At 45.1% G+C, this 20,703-nt stretch overlaps 1 protein-coding gene across 1 annotated transcript in view; it reads left to right on the top strand.

The window, feature by feature from the left end:
• Positions 1–20,703, top strand: part of LOC142765321 (uncharacterized) — a 172,612-nt gene that overhangs the window by 81,644 nt on the left and 70,265 nt on the right. Inside the window, exons 3-6 of the mRNA XM_075866088.1 lie at positions 5,394–5,459; positions 8,727–8,872; positions 8,963–9,000; positions 12,916–13,021. Of these exons, the coding sequence (XP_075722203.1) occupies positions 5,394–5,459; positions 8,727–8,872; positions 8,963–9,000; positions 12,916–13,021 (356 nt within the window). The remainder of the gene's footprint in view (positions 1–5,393; positions 5,460–8,726; positions 8,873–8,962; positions 9,001–12,915; positions 13,022–20,703) is intronic.

The following is a 20,703-nucleotide window of genomic DNA, read 5'->3' as shown; positions in this document are numbered from 1 at the left end:
CCACGGAGCGAATAGTAACGTTACTAGCTTAATCCGGTGCAACCACGGACACGTCGCATGCACACAGAAGGAGATATGCTCGCGGAATTCGCTTGCATTCTCTCGACTGCTATGCTTATGCAGCACCCTTGTACCGATTTTATTTTCTACGTGGAGCTATATGAGACGGGACGCAGCTGACACCAGTAAGACATTCGTATATCGTTTATTTTTCAGATGTGACCTCACGTTTTTGAACGCGTGAGAAGGTCCCGCCTCTTTACGTGTACCTCAATCGTTAACTGGCGTCTGCGTCTACATGAAACGCTGATGGTGCACCTCCGTCACTTTCCACAGTGTTACAAGACGCACGCCAAAACGGACTGCTTTGCGTAGTACTACATGCGCAGAAGCTCCGCCTCCGTAGCTTCTCCTTCAGTGCCAAGAAAAGTTGTCGCTGTGTATAAACCACATGGCTTTTAGGCCAACTGCTTGCTTCATAGCCATACCAATCCCATCGATTTTGGCAGATTTGACGCTGAATTCTCTTGATCGAGAGCCTATGACCATCAAACGGAGGAATTGAAATAGCGGTGACACATTTCGATCCGTGCCGTGCGTAGAGGAGAGCGGATGAAGCTAGGACGGCATGTTTCGACGACGCGCACGTCACGTGATGCGCCGTCCACTGCGAAAATTCTTCCTCCCTTTCCTCGGGTCAATACACTTTAAAGCACCAACTGCATAGCCGCCGATCAGCACTGCTATCAATAGAGAAAGCCACACATACCGTTCAGTCGAATCTACACCCTTGCCTGTCAGCGTCGATTGGAGGTTTTCAGCACGTCGAGTGCCTGGGAACTCGCCTCCAAAGGTCGCTTTCGTTAGTTTCTTTAGCAGCAGACGGGTCGTTCACTTTCCTTCATACTAGGTGGATCCAAGCTGAAGCATCTTGTCTATCTTGACGGCCTCGGACAAAAGCTCCGGGACCGTTTTCGGAGGGCTCCGTACAAGGCCAGCGAACAGCTGCTCCTTCACTCTCCGCATGAGGTGACGCAACATCTCCTCTATCATTTTCAGATCAGCCTGTCAGAACAGGTGCATCAAATCTTCAACATAGATCATGTTAGTTTTATTTGGCACCTGGACACGGGCCTGGATCGCTCGTACCACTCGTTCGTGGCGACCGGCACTTGTGTAAGTATTCAGCAGCAGGCGGCAGAATCCGGGTCATGACGTCATCTGTTCTTCATGGGTCAAGAACCACGTACGTGCTCTATCCTTCAAGTAGAAGTACACATGCCGCAGTTTGCCGCGTCGTTCCATTCACTCGAGGCAGCCACGCACTCGAAGTCGACCAACCAGTCCTCGACGTCTTCGAGCTTGGTGCCATGACATGATGTCGGAACCTGTGGACTTTCGAGAGTGTACCGTGTCGCCGTTGGGTTTTCCGTACCTGTTCAAGTGGTTTTAACGGACGTGCTCGTCATACTGGTGTGAACTGTAACGTGAGCTTCGGGTGGTAATCCCCTGATCCTGTGGCTGGTACGATGAACGGGTATGTTGACTCGCACTGGGCTTGTGGTGCGGCTTCGAGGAGGGTTCTGAAACATCTGTGAGTGGTCACCCAGTACCTCCACCGATCGTCACGTCGCTCCAGGGGTCTAAAAGTTTATTGAGGTCTGAGCAACAGGGCTTTTAGCAAGCGCGTTGGTTGGTCTTGCTTGCTTGCTTGCTTGCTTGCATGATCGTTTCTTGTGTGGCTCTCACCAACTAAGGGGAATTGGCCAAGAAGCCGGTGGTTAATTCTAGTCACTACCTTTATGATTTCCAGACTAGGGGAATAGGATTACCTTGTTTTGACTGTGAAATTGATTTCACACAGTGTAAAAAAGGAGGGGGGGGCGAGGAGTGAAATAATAGAATTTGTTGAATATCTAAGGTGTAATCATTATATGAAATTCACCTGAAGGTTAAATCATTACAGTGTAACAGCTAAAGAATACATGGTAGATTGGCTAGTAAAATCGAGAGCTGATCAATGGCTCAGCAAGTTAATCTTCTTGTGTTGCATAAGAATTCACAGAGAGCCCCGCGGATGTTCCTGTCGCTGCGTCCTAATGAAGCGGCCCCAAAAGAAAATTATTAGGAGTAGTAAGTGATATTTCAAGTTTGTAAAAAAGTTCGAAGCCATTTTTTTATTTTTGAAACATTGACATGTGAGAAGAAAATGGTCCATATGTTCAGGTTCATTACAGCTTGAGCACAGAGATGATGGCACCAGACCAGGCCTGTCTGTGTAAAAATTAGGAGGTGGTACACGGCAACGTAAGTTTGTTATAGAGACTTCCAATTCACGCGTGGGACACCCTTTATTATTCCTTTCAAAGTGCAGGTGCGAGAAATCTTGATTTGGTATGGTAATTTTTTATGAGTCTTCAAGAAGTGAAAGTTTTCTGAACCACGATGCTGTTACATAAGTTGTAAGAGGCATGATTGGCACAATCGGAAAATCATGAGATGTTCACGCGAGTGTGTCAGCCATCTCATTTTTAAATATATTACGACGGCCTGGCACTCATATCATTCGCACTAGATGAATGTTTGCTGGTATTATTGATTTAAAAGTTTCTGGCACTACTGATGCCAACGACGATGATAAAAATGGACACACGGTATATGAGTCAGTCACTATCACAGCTGTCGAATGAGTTGCAGGAAGTTCGCGAAGAGCTAGTATAATGGGACATTAATTCTGCTTCAAATATCGGTGTATAGTCTGGGAGGAATATAGAAAATGACCAAGAATAATGCGAGAGAAAAAGTACCCACACCTGCCTTCTCGCCACTCATAGATGCATTCTTTGCAATCACTATATTAGTACCTAATTGAGACAGATGTTTCTCTAATAAGCCAATGAAATAGTTAGAGGGCAAGTGTTTAGCATTCATTAGGAAGCTATCGTCAAATTTTATTTGCACTTCGCCTATTGGTTTGTGAGATGGTGTGATCTCGAATACATAGCATTAAAACCATCTAGAAGTGTTTGAACAAATAGCACTTGGGGTTTATATACACGGGACCAATGATCATTGAAAAAGATGCTGGGCTCGGCAAAGAATACAAACTGTCGCCTTCTTGAAGTGAATTCAAAAAATTTAAAATAGGTATCAACTGTTAAAATACGGATTCTGCAAGCAAGAGTGGGTGTCCGAGTGCCCATCATACAGTGCCTGTCTGGAAAGGCGAGCGCTTGTTGATGATGATGATAATTCCACAGCCATGGCTCGTACCCACTCAGGGGGATCAGCGAAGAATTGTTGACTTAATTCAGTAAGATTTTTTTAATGCAGTATCGAAACCACCCACCAGAGAAAAAAAAAAGAAAGAAAAAAGAAAAGACACCTTAGGCAGAATGAAAGGAGTGCAATAGTTGTTTGTCACTCGTTCAGATCAGACACCCATTCATTACGTTGAATAGGAATCAGCATGGTTAAACTAAGCTCCTGTGTATGTTGGAATATTTTTGTAGGTATATAATTCATGCAATTAAAAGCTTAATTCGTTTAGTTTTATTCAGGTACTTGCAAACTGCATAGAAACGTTCTCGTGGCTGAAGCCCAGATCGGAAGCACCAAATGAAAGTATATTTTCTTTTGTGAAGCTCAGCCCTAGGCTAGCGAATGGGAGGACTAAGAGTGTGTTTCAGAGGAATTCGTATCGGCGACATGATAAAAGATAGTGATGTATTGTTTCTGATTCTGAACAAAAGTTGCATAGCGGTGATATCGCCCGCCCAGCCCTGTGTGAATAGAAATTTAACGGGGGGACACGAGATCGAAATCTGGTTACTACGGTTCCGAACTGTCTTGTAGAACACTAATGAACTTTCCACGGAAATCTTAAGTGAGTTAATTCTGGTGTTATATTATTGCTTCTATAGTGTCTGCATCAAGCGCAAGTTTTCTCTATCTTGTCACAGTTATAGTGGCCACTTCGGGAGGGACTGATAGTACTGGTCCTTCCAATGCTGCTCTTTTGTTTTGTTTCCCTGGGAGGTTGGCTCATACCCACTCAGGGGGATTGGCCAAGAAAGCGTAGTGCAGTTTTTCTGTGATCATTTTAACTATGTGCAATGAATTGATATTATAATAAAACTGATGTAAAAATAAAAACAACATAAAAAGAGCAAACGAAAAAAAATTAAGTTGAGCAATTTTAAGACTTGAGGTGTTATGTTTACCACTCAGCTGCGTTTACTTCACTCTGCCCTTGAGAGTAATAAATATTTTTTTTTGATTGAAGATCACAAAGGTATACGCTTGGTTGCCTGAGTATAATCGCAAACGGCATTGAAAGCATCCCTTGCTAGAGAGTCTTTTTCTTCTTGCTTCTTCTTCTGTCTTGCTCGCTAGAGCAGGGGCACGCGCGCACTTCTTTCTTTTGTGATGTATGCTGTTGCCTTTGCAGACGACCCACTACTAGAAGTAGGTGGCGATATGCTTGTCAATATTCACCTATACGTGATCTAATTAGTGGCTGAATCTTTTTGCCTTTATGTAAAAATCTTCAGTGAAAAAATCAATTGCCTAACTGTTATAGTCTTCTTAATCTGTATTGCCTAAAACGCACCATGTATGCTAAATACTACAGCTACCGGAATGGTTAAACAATCATCATGGCCGTTAGTCGTCACGATAGAGCTATGCCACTTACTCTCAATATTGTTGCATCCGTGTCAAGTAGTGCTACCGCTGCCAAACACCATTATAAAGTGTACGAGCGCTCATAGTTACTAAACAATAAGTTGTTCTTCTGGGAAACACTTCTCACTTTTTGTTATACAGATTCCAATAACAAAAGATCCGCCAGGCTTTCATTCGATTTTTGTTTTAAATTCGCATACGTCTTTTTTATACATTCATTCCTTGTGAACACAACACGGTGGCGATAGGCATTTAGTAAGAACGACGACACAGAGCCCTGACAAACGTGTACACAAGAGGAAGAAATAGCACGAACATCCATGCTTGGAGAGGAATGGACAATGGAGAGGATGCGGATCGGTAGTGTGCTAGTTTCTTTTTAGACACGAATGAATGAAGTCTTTAAAAATACCAATGAGGTGTTACTGAATAACACTCGTTTTCAATTGTACTATTTGAACATATGTGTCTCTGCACAATTGCCTAAAAACCCTTTGGATCTACGCAGATTTGTCATGAGAGAGGTTGGTGGCCAGCAGAAACGTCGATGAGCGAACGGTGTTCAGAAACCCGCCCTTCTTTGTTAGTGGTTTTCGGTGGAGAATCGGAATGAATAACCCGCTACCATGCCATTTTTGTGTCAACTAATAGCTCAATAATTTGCTTTACGAGCAATAGTACCAAAACTTAGACAAGCTTACATTCAGGTGTCAAGGCGTTTGTCATTATTGGGAGTGGGACAATTCAAGGTCATCATTAAAAGTATCCACACGGTAAGTGGCCTCATGTGAGTACACTGGTTTCATTGTCCTGGGGGCGGTAGTGGCGACAATAATGTGTTTTCGCAATTGCTGTTCTTTGAATCTTCTCATTATCGTCTCTGGCGTACACCGTGGTCGCTTGTGTCATTCCGAAGAAGAGTAATCGCGGTTCCTGCAGCCGTTGCAACACCTGTGCAGCTATTTAGACTACTTCAGTGGTGACGAATTTCACGAAAGACTGTGGGGCCTATATTAAAATATAGACTCATCATCGCTGAGAATATCATTAGGAACAAATGTGTAAATCTGTATTTCATGAGGGCTCATTCTGACGACAAAAACTCAAAACATTTTAGCTCACCCACCATTGGGTCACCCTTAGCCCAATGTTTGCACATTCTTCTCAGGAATGCTTGTAGAACATCCTGTTTCCCGGCACCCGCTACAGCCGCATGGTAATCGGTGAGTGCACGTAGACACACAAACATATTGACCCTTGATAACTTTAAAAACCTTTATCGAAAGTGCTTGTTTTTCGTGTTGCTAATAATTGGAAGTCTCGATTGAGAGTATCAGTTCAAACATCTTTGTCAGGTTCCTGCGATAATACAGCCAGTGGAGAGTTGAGGTTCTTGCTGGCTGTGGCAATCATGATCAGCTAGTTTCCCTATTGTGCAATTAAATGCCTGCAGCCGAGACACCTCCCTCACGGTACCAGGCTAGCGTATTTTCTAAGACAATCATATAAATAAAAAAACCTTTTATACTGCAGTTGTTCATGTTCAGGCATGTGATGTCAGTGTGATGTCACTACCTTGTGACCATTGACAACTGCATATAAAAGTAAAGTAAACCGCAAAGTACCTACACATGGTGCTTCCGATTAACAAGAGCAAAAAAGGTGCCAGTCGAGTCTGTTTTGTTGTAATTTGTTGGTTTGCCAACGTCACTTGTTACGTGCAAGTTGTCAGTGTACCTAGAGTTCAAGAAAAATCTATGCCTAAACAAAATCTGCTAAAAATGGCCAAGTAATAAAATGTCGAAACTTAACCAACATCTATGCACTAATGATGCCCACGATGTCCTAAGCGCCAGACCTGACAGTGTCGACTAAAATTAGTGGCTATGAAAAAGGTTTGAAGTATGCCACAACTTCGTAAGTACGACATAAATTAACTGCATCAATCAGACATTTCATAACTTGAAGAAGTGCACACGCAAACAGATATGTGTGGGCAGTAACCCGCCCCTGTTTAGTTTTTACCGCTGAATAGTGATCTGTTCGCCTCAAGTCCAATACAAATTAATCGCATGCAACAAGTGATAAAAATGCAAGTATTATCATGCATGTCTGCTTTAAAGAAAAATTTTAGTAACACTGAGTAACAAAGCCTAAGTAACACGTTTAATTTCAAATATGGGTCACCCATCAGGAACAACCACCTAAATGACCCACATGCACGATACGTAGACGCAGCCAAGTGTTCGTTGGTGCCTTTGTGATTATCGTCACAGACTGTCATGGTACGGCACAAGAGTGAAATACTATATCCCCGCCATGCGCTTACGCATCCTAAGAGACCCATAGAACTCGTCAGGTGAATATATTATTGTAGTCTTCAGGGAATTACAGAGGCATTGAATTACCTGAAAAACCGTGTCTACACGATAGAATATTTACCGCATCGACACTCTTCCCCCTACACCTCCATATTAAGGGTTCCTGGTCCGAAAGCCTCGAAGAGAGCGAAGCGGCACACACTGCAGCCCACGCAAGCGTCAACGTGGCTTTCCCGCTCGAGATCCGAGTCGAGTTCGGAACAGGAGCTTTGGAAACAGAATCAGTAATACTAACCTACGACACAATCCTGGAACCCTATCAAATTCAACCCAGGTCATTCCTCACAACCTAGACTCACAAGAGATGAAGGCACTGACAACAGGCGACTTCAAAACAGTACGTTCACCCACAGCATCCTATATTTCATCATATGATACAAACATTGCACCGCTACATCCACACTGCAATGTAGCGGGCACCTTTACACTTCTACTGCACTGCAGAGCAGACATCACAGCATAACTTTAGCAGCAAAAGATGCTGACCCGAACCTTCACGATAAGCCGCGGGAGGCTACGATCATCAAGCCGGGCCTGGGTGACTGACTGGCTTCAACTGGTCGCCCGAGCCCGGCGTGTGGTGCAGGCCACATGGTTCCTGGAATGAGAGAGCGTTCCACGTAAACCGAAAAGCCTTTCTGAAATGAACGTTTGTCTTTCTCTCCCACACACCTTCTCCTTGCCCAAATGAAGATTTATGGTACGTTCTAGCCCACAGATGCCCTGCAATGCTCTTATAGGTAACCATAAAAGTAACTCACTAAAGCAGCTTAATGTCTCTCAAGTTCACCGCAGCAAACATTTTCACAATCCGTCCCCAACGAGTGGAGTAACAAGATTCTGCTGCAAGCTGCAGTTGCATTCTCTCTTCCCTCGTCCCGATGAAATCGTTGGAAGATAAGCAGGGAAGCATCACATAAGGGAGGATATACGTGATGCATGACTCGTGACCTTCAGCGCTTTTTCTCTTTTATTTTCTTCGAATGCTTGGCTTTTAAGTGAGCTCGCCTGCACATGCGTGTACAATTCACGGCATCCCACTGCAACCCCGGTTACAACAAAATTAGTCAATGACTGATACGTGCTCCGGGACACAGTACTTTTGCGCCTATGACATCACTTGTGGAGAGAAAGGAAATGATCTTGGTTGATTTTTATTGATTATTGTAAATTGCAGGTTCTCAGTTCTACTCTAATATTTCACACCCGTATGCTCAGAAGCCTCGGATACCGATTGGCAGCATTTTTTACTATACTCAAAGAGTGTTGCAGGGCCCCTCTAAGTGATATTATACACTTATCGAATATAACCTCTAAATAACAACTTTCATGAAGCAGCCATTACATTTGAATGTTCCGTAAGCAAACTTATTGTTACGAAATAAGCATGAAAAGCTGACCAATGTGCACTGTTTTGTGGATTTAGAATGGCAGTTATCGCCTTTTGCGGCTCCAGAATATAGGTGGCAATATATGGTGAATCCTTGTTAACGTGCCTTTCTCTTCTGCATCCTCCTGCGAGGTTGGACTCATAACCCCTATATTAAGACTTCTAACTTTCTTAGAGGGTGTAAATTTTTATGGAGGTAAGTACACGTGAAATATGCGTAGCGCAAAAAAGAACGCTACAGCTTAAGGACACTTTCTGGTATTTTAAAGCTTACGTCAGCTCAAAGCCGTGCAGTCTTCTTAAGGAATGGAAGACCGGTGCCCATTGACGACGTTCATAAAAATATGATCTCTCTCTTCAAGAGGAATACTAAAGGACATGTGCACTCCGCGGACCTGCTCCTCGTCGTAACCAGGCAAGATATAAAAACTACTATTTTTACCATTTCTATTGACAGCCCGCAATATCGTACCTCATCATAAACCACTGCTCTTGTATATTGCAGGCGAGAACTCGTGACAAAGTATGGTTATCACAACAACGGCAAGTACTGGAAAAGTAGTTTTTCCATAAGTGATAAAATCTTCTGCATGAGTAGTGGAGTTTTAATTGAAATTGATTGATTGATATGTGGGGTGTAACGTCCCAAAACCACTTCATGATTATGAGAGACGCCGTAGTGGAGGGCTCCGGAAATTTCGAACACCTGGGGTTCTTTAACGTGCACCCAAATCTGAGCACACGGGCCTACAACATTCTCGCCTCCATCGGAAATGCAGCCGCCGCAGCCGGGATTCGAACCCGCGCCATGCGGGTCAGCAGCCGAGTACCTTAGTCAGTAGACCACCGCGGCGGGGCTTTTAATTGAAATTGGTTTAGGGCTAAGCTGCTCTATGGTTGTTCTTTGTGCGTTGTCCATTGTGTGGCACACCACATGCAACGAACCCACTATACCCCATGACGACGAAGAATAAGCACGCAAGTGTCCGACTGCTAAATAAAAAGCTTTTTTTTATCCAGTGGTCATAGCACATGCAAAGTACTCTATGACGATGACACTGTGATTACGGCACAGCATACGTAACTTACACTCCCTATACAATATAAGGATTACGCAAATGAGAAAGAAGAATAAGCGTGTTTGAGACCACACATTCTCTTCCTGCCATCAATGGCAACGATCGTGACAACACACTGTTCTGTGAAAAGCAAAGCGGGAACAGTGACCACAAGCGGCTGCTTCAGATCCCAGAGCGTCGCACGTGGTGGTTCAACCTATACTCGGACAGCGTGCTACCCTGCATGCGAGAGCTCGGAAAGTATGGGCGAAATGGCAACGCCAAAACAAGCCCTGTAGCTGTGGGAGCGAGAAGTGGCTGCTCAACAGTGAAAATAAATTATACTCTACACACGCAATGTCACTCATTTACATGCATGAGTGGACAATCCTCAGTTTCTTGCTCACTTGTCATGATTGAATTCGTGGAGATGTGTTTTTTTTTTCATCTGACAACAGATTATGAATAAACTGAGTGCCATCTACCTCTTTCAACATCATGTGAGCACCTTTTTCAACATCTTTCAACATTTTTTTAGGACAGAGTGACTAAGCTGTCTGTCAATCACTTACCACAAAAAATATACTTCTACACCAAATCGCAATCGTAGAACGCTCACAGTACGCGCAAACACCACAAACAATAGTTTACGACGAAGGATCCAATCCAGAGCTATAAGTTTAACCATTTTTCTCCTTCTATGAGGCTTCATTGCGCTTCATTTGGTCTCGTTGGGACGAAGTAAAAGCGGCAGCGTGACTCGAAAATACGGAAATTTTTATTTGGATGAACTTGGGCCTGAAAAGGGAATGTGCAAGTTGAATTAGGTACCGCATTTACAACGATAGAGCCGAATTGTTATGGATTTCACTTTCTTCCATAAAATTATTTTTTCCTAAGCATTGGAGCTGCTAATGACACGCTTCTCTTCCCTACACAATGTTTTAGGACGATAGACATTGTATAAAGTAGTTCGGCGGGTTTTCGGCATAGCAAACGCTGTGATGTTGCGTATATAGTGTAAATCAATAACAATGCCGCGTGCATCCTATGTTGTACGCTCTAGTAAAAGCACGCGAAAGTTGGAGGCAAACACAGCTGAATCACTTATGAAACGAGCCGGCCATCTCTGCCGTATCTAGCCCAATCGGGACAATAGCAGCCCGCATGCGATTCTGGGTATGCATGGCTCCTGCGGTAGAGAGGAAAGAGGGTTTGTCTATAGTCGGTTACAGTAACTAGAATTAGCGCTGGTGTGTGTGTGGGGGGGGGGGGAGCTGCGTTGCTCTAAGCACAACAGCAAACTTTGATCGAAGGATACGGAAGCGAGAAGTGGCGCTCGCGCTACCTCAATAAGCATCAGTAGATGGCCTGCATACATTCTTTGCTTTCATTGCTTAATTCGCGTTTCAACAACAGAAAACACGATCACCACTTTGGTCTGCAAATTAGCCGTATTCGCTTCAGCCAGCCTTTTGAATGTTGCGTGAGGGCTTATTTTAAAAATTCAGCTACTAACTTTACTCATTATAGGATTCCAATTTGTTTTATATAAAAATTAAAATAGCGGAAAGAGTTGTCACCATTACTTGGCGACACCTACCCCTTTTCACATGAATGTTACGAGAAATATTAGGATGGGGTGTTGGCATGTATACAGTCCCACATCTACTGGTCCGAAAGTTCTCATTTAGGCAGAACAGGCACATAGCCACCACGCTCACTTTCAACCTGATCCGCTTAGTGCTAGTTCGAAATGCTTGGGTTTAAGAAAAAAAATACTGCAGCACTTTCATTGGTTAGCGATTTATTCGTGCTGGTCATGCGCCTAGTAATTTCTACAACGTAAAACGTTCACTGCGAATCTAGCGTATAGAGTTCGTGTTCGAGTCCCTTATTTCTCGCTATTCTAGTCATCGCTTCGCTGTTGTGAATAAACTATAACTTTTTATTCATCGCGTACCTTTTTGATATCTTGCAAGGAGCAAGATGTGGCAAAACTCTCCACTTTGTTGTTCGGGTTTGGTGGTAAACTGTGTGCATAAGTGAGCAGTCTTTTTTTTTTTCGTGTCATTACGGATGTCCGTCGTCCATAACCCATTGATTGATTTGTGGGGTTTAACGTCCCAAAACCACCATTTGATTATGAGAGACGCCGTAGTGGAGGGCTCCGGAAATTTTTACCACCTGGGGTTCTTTAACGTGCACCCAAATCTGAGTACACGGGCCTACAACATTTCCGCTTCCATCGGAAATGCAGCCGCCGCAGCCGGGAATCGAACCCGCGACCTGCGGGTCAGCAGCCGAGTACCTTAGCCACTAGAGGTCTATAACCCATCTCTTTCTATTAAATCAAGTATGTGCACCCCATGTACCAATAAACGTTGTGTTCAGGAAAGACACCTGATCCAGGATTTAATGGAGTACATGAAAATTACCATTAAAGCAGCGCTGTACACAGCGGCAGCTCACACACCGGCTAGCTGTGTGGACTGCCACTTTTCAAAAAGGTACATCCCCTTTCATTCATAGAACTTTAGCAGTTGATTGCTGTAGTATAAAAATTAGTGTGTATACTTTACCGTTATACGCATTTTTATCAGCTAATAAATTACGTCATCCGCATATGTTTTAGTCGTGAATATTGCAGAAAACTGGGTTCAGAATTGACAGCAGGTGACACCAGCCACATCGCGTTCCGGCACTGCCTTCACATTTCCAGAACACAGCTAGTCAGTTCGTTTAAGCACAAAATGATGCTGTGGCAGTGATAGGTCAAGTGCGCTATCTGCGTCAGTGAAGTATCGGCGCAGCTGCATGAACATTGCCTATGTACAGTTGTGAGCTAAAAAATAGTGTCTCAGGTGGATGACTTCATTACGTCCTCCTGTCTGTTCTAGACTATGCCAAATTTTGTTCTAATCTTCTTTCTCACGATTACCGACATCGCAAGTATTTATCCTAGAGTAGTTCACAGCCCCTACTCACATTTACTTCGCTGGGCTGCTTTCGGTCAGACTGTGAGGAGCTTTGTTGACAGCTCCTGGGGAGTTGAAGGCATCACGCGGTCCACGAGGGACACATTAGCAGCCGCTACCATACGCCACACTCGAGTCAAGGTGGTAACCTGGTGCCATTCCGCCAGTTGTCACTCATTTCTAGCGATACCATGCTATCGCAGTAACAATTATTTCAGCTACGTCGAAACGCGTTGACATTCTGCGACCTATCTATCATGTTTAAAAGAATCGCAGTTGCCTAATGTGGAGGAAAAAAAAACTTATGGTCTACGAAAACCGCTAGAGAACTCAAATTATCGATTGTGCGAGCTGAACTGCAATCTGGGTGTAGCAATGCACGAGTTTTCAAATGCTGTTTTCTCTGAATTTCTATGCTGCAGGTTTCGCTTTGCGTGGAAGCATGTGCACGGGACAGAATATAGCAGTTGTGAAGGATGACGGCGTGTTCGACATTGTAAATCACCTGGTCAAAGCGCTGTTGCATGCGTAAGTCTGCTCTATTTCACCTGCCTCAGTGGTGTAATTCATAGTACCACTAACAGAAACATATAGGACCGGAACGGCAGAGGAAGGCGTGTAGTTAAAAAGTAGGGTTGGGCAAACCAATCCAAATAGTAGAATTTCTAACCCTGATAGCGGAAACTTCACTGCACTTTGAGGAACAAACCTGTGGAAGCCTCACGTTAAGCAGCCAATGAAAGCGGTTTAAATTTCGTGTCGAAGTGCACCACGTGCCCTCTGACGTAAGCAGTACGCGCAGATAAAACTTTGTTGTTCTTCCATTGCCTTCTTCAGAGGTTTTTATACTTCGCTGTACCTTTTATTAGGTACGGAATTGATTGTTATAAAAGTTTGCATGCGTGAGCTGCAACTATTTGGAAACAATCTTAAATTTGAAAAAATAGTTACTTCTTGAAAAGTCAACCTGTGAAAATATACACACCATGATAGACCATCTGAGGCTTTGTCGATGAAGTTAGTATTTAGAAGCGAAACTCCTGAATTCTTCGGCCTGTCTCTCCTAACACGTAATACGTGACCACCTAGTTCGATGACTCATTCAGCAGGTGCAGACACACAGACACAAAAGGAAGGACGGACAGGCAGACGGACACCGCACAGATGGACGGATGAACAGACAGGCAGACATACGCACGCACGTGCGGATGAATGGACAGATGGACAGACGGATGGACAGACGAATGAACCGACAGGCGACTGGATGTATGCCCGAAAGATTCACGGTTCACCGATAAAACCCTCTAAAGCTTCGCCCCACTCATCATCATTCACTCCGTGGATATGCTGGGAATTTTCTACCTTTTTTAAATTCGAATGCATTTATTAGCCGTGCTATGTCAGGCGTCCGTCGCAATTTGTCCACCGCCCTCTGTCATACCAAGAGCTGCGGACGCACGCGTCCCTAGCAAACGGAGCCCCCCCCCCCCCCCCCATGTCACGCTTCGGCGTCGGCATCAGCAACTGTTTGCGGGCGTGCGCGCTTATCTTCGCCCCTATCAATCGGAGCTCCCACCTCCTTGAATGTTGCTTGCCACCGCCTCAATGCAGTGCGTTTGAAACGCGTTTGTAGAATTCGTGCTACCAGAAATTGTGTTGATAAGACACTGACATCGTGGCCGTCAGGTACAATGCAGGTGCAGTGTTTTTCTTTGTTTCAAATATAACCTACGTAAATCTACGATAACACGCCTGAATATCATTCCATTCTTCTCTGTGGTTGCTTAGAAAAGGTACGCTGAATAAGTAAACCGACTTTAAAAATTAGTAGTGCTCTGTAGGAAGGATGGGCAACGTAGTCATAAAAAAGGGTATCCCGTGATACCAAGTGACATTCTTCGACAGCATGTGAAATGCATCGGAATTCCTGCAGCCTATCCCATTATAATACGTTGAAACTAACATATACCACTTACGCTACCTCCTTAGTTGGGCAGATGAGATTAGGAATTTTGCGGCAGTAGTGAGGTCACAGTAAGCTTAGAAATAGGTTGACCGAGAAAATTGGGGCAGACGCCACATTCTTTCACTTCAAACGATACTTACACAGATCATCCAAATCCAAAAAAATCTTCACTGTCGCTACAGAATGTAGTCATAACTTTCAGGCAACTGCCGTCGATTACGATGTTTCCGGCTGCTACTCAATAAGCCATCAGAAAAGCTGTTTCATTTTCATGGGTTTGGGGCATTTTCGCTTGCGTTAGTAATTCTGCACTCAAGGAAGCAAACATTTCTATCCGTAACAAATGCGTCACAAACAAAACTACTGCCACTGCATTTGATCAAACATACTAGTCACTTTCCCCTCCCTCTGCCCTTCGTGGTGGTGTCTGCGCATTTTCGCCCAGGAAATATTTTAGTTGGACCATACACATGGAAAAAGACGCTTAAGCAAGCATCTAAACCTCCCTCTACTCATTAGAGGTAATTTTAATATTCATCACCTTGCTTGTGGTGCCCGAAAGCTGAATAAATTAAACGCGGAAAATATCTTTACGATGCTATTGAACTCTCTTCTGTGGAAATTTGTAACACCCCTGAATCCCCTACAAGAATAGGACTACATAGAGCGCAGAGAGACACGACCCGAGATCTTACCCTCGCCAGTCCGCAATTTTTACGGCACTGGGCAGTCTCCAGCCAGTCAAGAGGCAGTGATCATTCCCCGATATTCGTGGCACTTCATCGAAAACGCCTCCTGATCAAAACAACAACAACGATGACTAAATGGAATACTTTTCGTAGTAATGTTACTGGATCCTTCTCGACAGTTGGGGGCCTTCTGGACATTGTTCAACAGGCCCGTGAGTTGGCACGTTAAACAGTGCCATGCGAAGACCATACTCAACCGATGGGTAACCATTTAGGCAATTTTTGGAAAACAGCAGACTTTTTAGTCAGAAGATACCCCTCGCACAGCAAACGACACTCTGACTTCATGAAAATTAAGCGCCAATTTAAGCTTATTAATGAATATCAGCTCCAACTTCAATGTGCAGCCTGTCAATCTACCTGCGAACACCTTGGGCTCGTACTGGGCCTCCAAAGTCTATGGCACATTTTTCGTAGCTTCAGTGGAAAAGGAAAGGGCAACCCTCCTCTGGCCTTGCTGTTCTTCAAAGCAGGTCCGTCAGTTGTGGAAGACGAAGTTATTACCGCTCTCTTTTCTCACGCTTCACTGACTCCGCTATGTCTCCGAAAGCCTGCACCATAACGCTACCTGACTCGAATCTTAATCGCCCATTTAGCATGGGAGAAATGCTAGCAGCCATCAAACACGGGCGTCCTCGATTGGCACCTGGCCACGACCGAATCATAAGGCAAGACCTCCGCAACCACCGAGATGAAGCCCAGGACGCACTTTTGGCAGTAATCAATGACCTCTGAGACTCAGATATGTTCTGAAGAACCTTAAGCTGCCTCTCATTTATTCTATTCCGAAACATGAAAAAGAGAAGAACCTCTGCAAGAACCCCGGCCAATATCTTTGACGTCTACGTTATGTAAGCTCATTGAACGCATGATTCACACACGCATGTCCCTTTACCTCGAAATAACCCGGGCGGGATACAATCCAGCCCAGGCTGGTTTTCGCTCTAACCATGGCACCCACGACTGCCTTTGGCTGCTAAAGCGCGTTATCAATCTTACCTCAAGAAAGATGTTACCTGACTACTTGCTGTCCATCGACATGCAGAAAACGTTCGATGATGTTCCCCATAACGCCATTCTTGAAGAACTAGCCAAGCGCTACCGAAGTCAGCGTGCGCACCCATCGATTCGAAAATACTTTGCAAGTCGGCCCATTCGCTTAAGCGGTGCATCACCTGGATGGAGCCCGAAAACTTACTACTTCGACAGAGGTGTTTCACAGAGATCTATTTTAGGACCAACGCTGTTTCATCTGGCCATGAGCAGGGTAGCAGAAAACCTTGAATGGCACACCACAGCTAGATTTACCATCTACGCCGATAATATTACTACATGGACAGAGGCAGTTGGATTATTCTGACAAAGAATCAATGCAAACCGAGCTGCAGGCAGTCCTCCTTAGTTTAGAGTCCACTCTTAAGGAAGTAGGCCTGCAGCTGGCTCCACATAAGACAAAAATTATGAGCATAGACGGCAAGAACCACGCCAATCTGAAAATGTGCGTCTCACTCTATACTGGATCACACACCATACAATAAAAAAACGGACAAGTCAAAGTTTTAGGGTCGCCAATAGCCAGCTGCAACAGCCCACAAAAGTGAGTACGTGCACTGTGGCAGGCATGACCAGCCACGTTACATATGATACGTCGTGTGTCCAACAAATACGGAGGTGCACAACAACAAGCCTCTCGCACTCTCGCAAGAGGTGCAGCCGTTGGAGAGATTTCGTACACTGCACCCATATTTCTCTTCAACGGACATCAAAAATTTGAAACGCCTTCATCGGGATACTTTCCGTAACATCAAAGGGCTCCCTAACGCCACTAAGATATCTGCCCTTGAAAGCGCAGGAGGCTTGTCCCTTCTGCAAGACGTCTTTCATGAAGCCAACACTCGACACAACATCCGCCTTGAAAACACACCACAAGGTCATCGACTTTTTGCCTGGGATTGTCGGCGGCATGATGATGCATCTCTCCTTGATCAGTCCTTATCCCCATGGGAAACTCCAATAGCCTCTCGACTGTTCCGTCGACCCATATCTCCTCACAATAGTACTGCCTGCCGGTTCTTTGCCACACCACAACTCAGGGAAGCGAGCTTAGATACCATCGACATATACACGGACGCTGCCCTTTCGATGGCGAAGCTTGTATGAAATGGATCTGAGCGCCGACCACCGAGTACACTGGCGCCTACAGGAGCCATCTACTGAACGGTACCCCTATGCATGCCGAACAACTTGCCAAATGGGGAGCAACTGCAAGCCTCTCATACACTATACAAAAGCTCTTCATGTCTTTACCGACTTGCACGCTGCCTACTCTGAAATACTTTGCCCAGCGTCGCAGGATGCTACAACTGCTGCTATTCGAAGCATCATTTGTAGGCATGAAAAAGCTGACAGGCCAATAGAAAATATCTGGACGCCGGGGCATACAGGTGTGTTCGGGGGCAATACGGTGGCACATGCCGCTGCTGCGTCCGCAGCTGCATCGACCGATCTTTCTCTGCACCCACCCCAGAGGGTGAACCCGTATGAGCTCTTAAGTCAAATGGCTCCCTCGGTAGCCACAATGCACTATGCACGCAAGTCCCTGCGTCATGCTAGTAAAAAACGCACTGCACAAGTTACCCCTCCAGTCCTAATTTTCCAGAAAATGTTCGCTTTCATGCTCCCGAGAACTCTTCATTAAGAAGCTCTAAGCAAATTCTGCATACACACCACACTCTTTAGCAAAATTGGCGTCAACCGCACATTACGACAGTCACGTGCAATCTCTGAGGACAGCGCTGCCGCACAGACCTTCACCACTTACTATGGCAGTGTTCCGCATTTGAAAAAGGGTGAACGGCCATACAAGCTTTGGAAACCACAATTTATCGTGAAGCATTCCTTGCGAACCCAAACACACAGTTATTATTTGCCCAATATGTAGACCAGGGCGGCCTGATCACAGTGGTTTAGGGGGTCCGACAAACCACAGTACTGACATTATAGCGCCTAAGTACCAGTGATGGGGAACACGATAGGTGTGAAACCCATGACACTGTGAACTCGTAGTGTAGTTAGAAAGTCCTGCTTATCCCAACAGAGGTCCTGTGCCTCCTTCTTTTTCTTTTTTCAATAAAGAACTTTCCATCCATCCATCCTCCTTCCTTTTACTGCCTTCGACACTTTAGCACAAAGAGAAACAAAAAGCTCTTCTATGCGATAAAAAGCTGAGTATCTGCTTCAGCAACTGACATGTTACACAACATCACGTTTGCTGTAATAGCACGAAGATTCACTGAACTACACTTCCCCTACGGGACCCGGTACACGTATCAATGGTGCATATGAAGAGGGAAACGTGTGTACAAAATGTGGGCGACCTTGCGGAACCGAAATCGAACGCGAAAAGAAAGAAAACGCGAGGCAAAGAAAGTTGAAAACATGTGTTTTCATACCCGAACGAGATGTCCGTAGAACTCCAAACATCTAACTGGTTTTAACAGCAGAGCGCCGAATAATCAAAGGTAGAAATCCACACCACCCTGAGAGACCCAAAAGGTGCGTCATACTGTGAAAGGTGTAAGGTCCCTAGATAAAACAAGCTTCACATGGTCCCTAGATGTCTAGGGACCTTAGGGAACAGGGAGGTCTTAGTTTCATACAATTATACCAAGAAAGAAGCATGCGTGTTGCGATCGTGTACCACCAAGAGAATTAGGGAAATGCAGGCTTCAGATAGGATAGTGTTTGCTAGTGAACTATCTACACATACTTCTCGACAGTTTTAGTTTCGTTCTTCTCGCAGCGTGGGTAGTGGGATGCGGTGCAAAACAATTTAGCAGCGCCTTCATTGTTCAAATAGGCTGAGATAATTAGGTCGGAGATTTGTTGCGACTTCAGAACTTTACGAGTCGGATTTGACAGTGGAAGCCAAGTGTCATCCGCACACTGCAGCGCATAGATGTAGCGTCTCATGCCATCGCAGAATATTACATCGAGGTCCCAACGTTTCGCAAGCGCGTCTTGCCAAAACTCGTTTAAATCGACTGCATAGTGACAGCAAAGCTATTGTAGACGCATCGTCACGCTCCTCTGACTCGACTTCACAACAAAACAAAAGGTGCGTTCGCGGGAGACAACTTGGGCAGATGCACCTGGTATTGCAGCAAAGGAAACGTTCAGTGTTTGTCACTTACTACTGCATTGTTATTTCCATAAATAGATAATGCGTACTTTCAAGGGAAAAATAAGATGATTTGTTATCAAATGTAAAAAAAGTCACAACCATGCCGCGAAGACGAAGCAATGAACGCGATAGCAACAAATTGGAAGATTACGCGCAGTATGTCAAGCAGATTGAAACATGCTCCTTGTTTCTCACGCATAAATTACGCACGAAACGCACTCACAGGTACAGATGAACACGAAGAAGCGTCTCCGTTGTAACTTCGCTGTGTTTGAAAAGTGCCCCCGTTTCGCAAACGGAGGCTGTGCAATGATTGCAGTGACCTTTGTGTGCCCGGTAGCTACACCAGAATCTTTTCGATGAAACCCAAAGGCTAATCAAGACGATTTCTCCCACTGCAAAAAAGGGTGCGCGATTGAGCGTACAACTTTTTATTCTGTACACGGGTCAAAGTACGTATAAGAAATGAGAGCCACCGCTCGCTCACTACGCCATCTTGCTGATAATGCTGAAAACACGATAGTACCCTCCCCCCCCCCGAGATGCCCACCAACAGCGGTAAGTGGTAGAAATGACAGCTTACCGTCTAAACATTGAAGAAGGTACTTCTCTGTGGCACAGTGGTTACGCCTCGCCTTCACGAAGCAGAGGTCCCACGTTCGATTCCACGCGCCAGAGCCTTTTAAGTGCGAATGCACTTAATATGCGACCCTGAACCCGCCATCCGCGGTGCGCCTCCTCCTCTCTCCTAGCAATGGTGCGAGGAGTGGAGAGGAGCGTCTCTAGCTTTGGCGCAGCGACGTCACACACCACGTGATTGCGCGCGTTCTGCCATCCACTCTGTGGCTGCACGCGCCCGCGCAGCCACGACTTGCTCGAGATCGGCAAGTCGTCACAGTTATGGATCCATCGCAAGCATCAACCTCGACTGCGATACCTCCAACATCGAGTACGACCCAATCGAATGCGAGCATTGCAGGCGTCGTTGAAGATGACGCGCTGGCTGAAGACAAGACAGCGTGGCGAAAGGCCTGTCATACAGAGCGCAAGCGGGCGAAGCGGGCCATGGACATAAACATTATTATAGTGCGAATTTAGTCTCACATATACGCGCAAACTCACCAAGATTTGCCGAGAGTGTCTAATGGCTCCTGGGAATCGCAAAGTGATTACACGGGGGAGTTTAGGTTAACTTACTGGCGAATGCCAACGGATTTTAACTTTATTCCCCTTCATTGAATCACCCCGTGCATTCGCACTTAACCATGTTAACCTTCGGTAGTTTTTTTTACTGGGATTTTTTTCTTTCTTG

Source organism: Rhipicephalus microplus, chromosome 6, assembly GCF_043290135.1.
Source record: "Rhipicephalus microplus isolate Deutch F79 chromosome 6, USDA_Rmic, whole genome shotgun sequence".
Taxonomy (NCBI): domain Eukaryota; kingdom Metazoa; phylum Arthropoda; class Arachnida; order Ixodida; family Ixodidae; genus Rhipicephalus; species Rhipicephalus microplus.
This window is presented reverse-complemented; position numbering and strand designations above follow the sequence as displayed.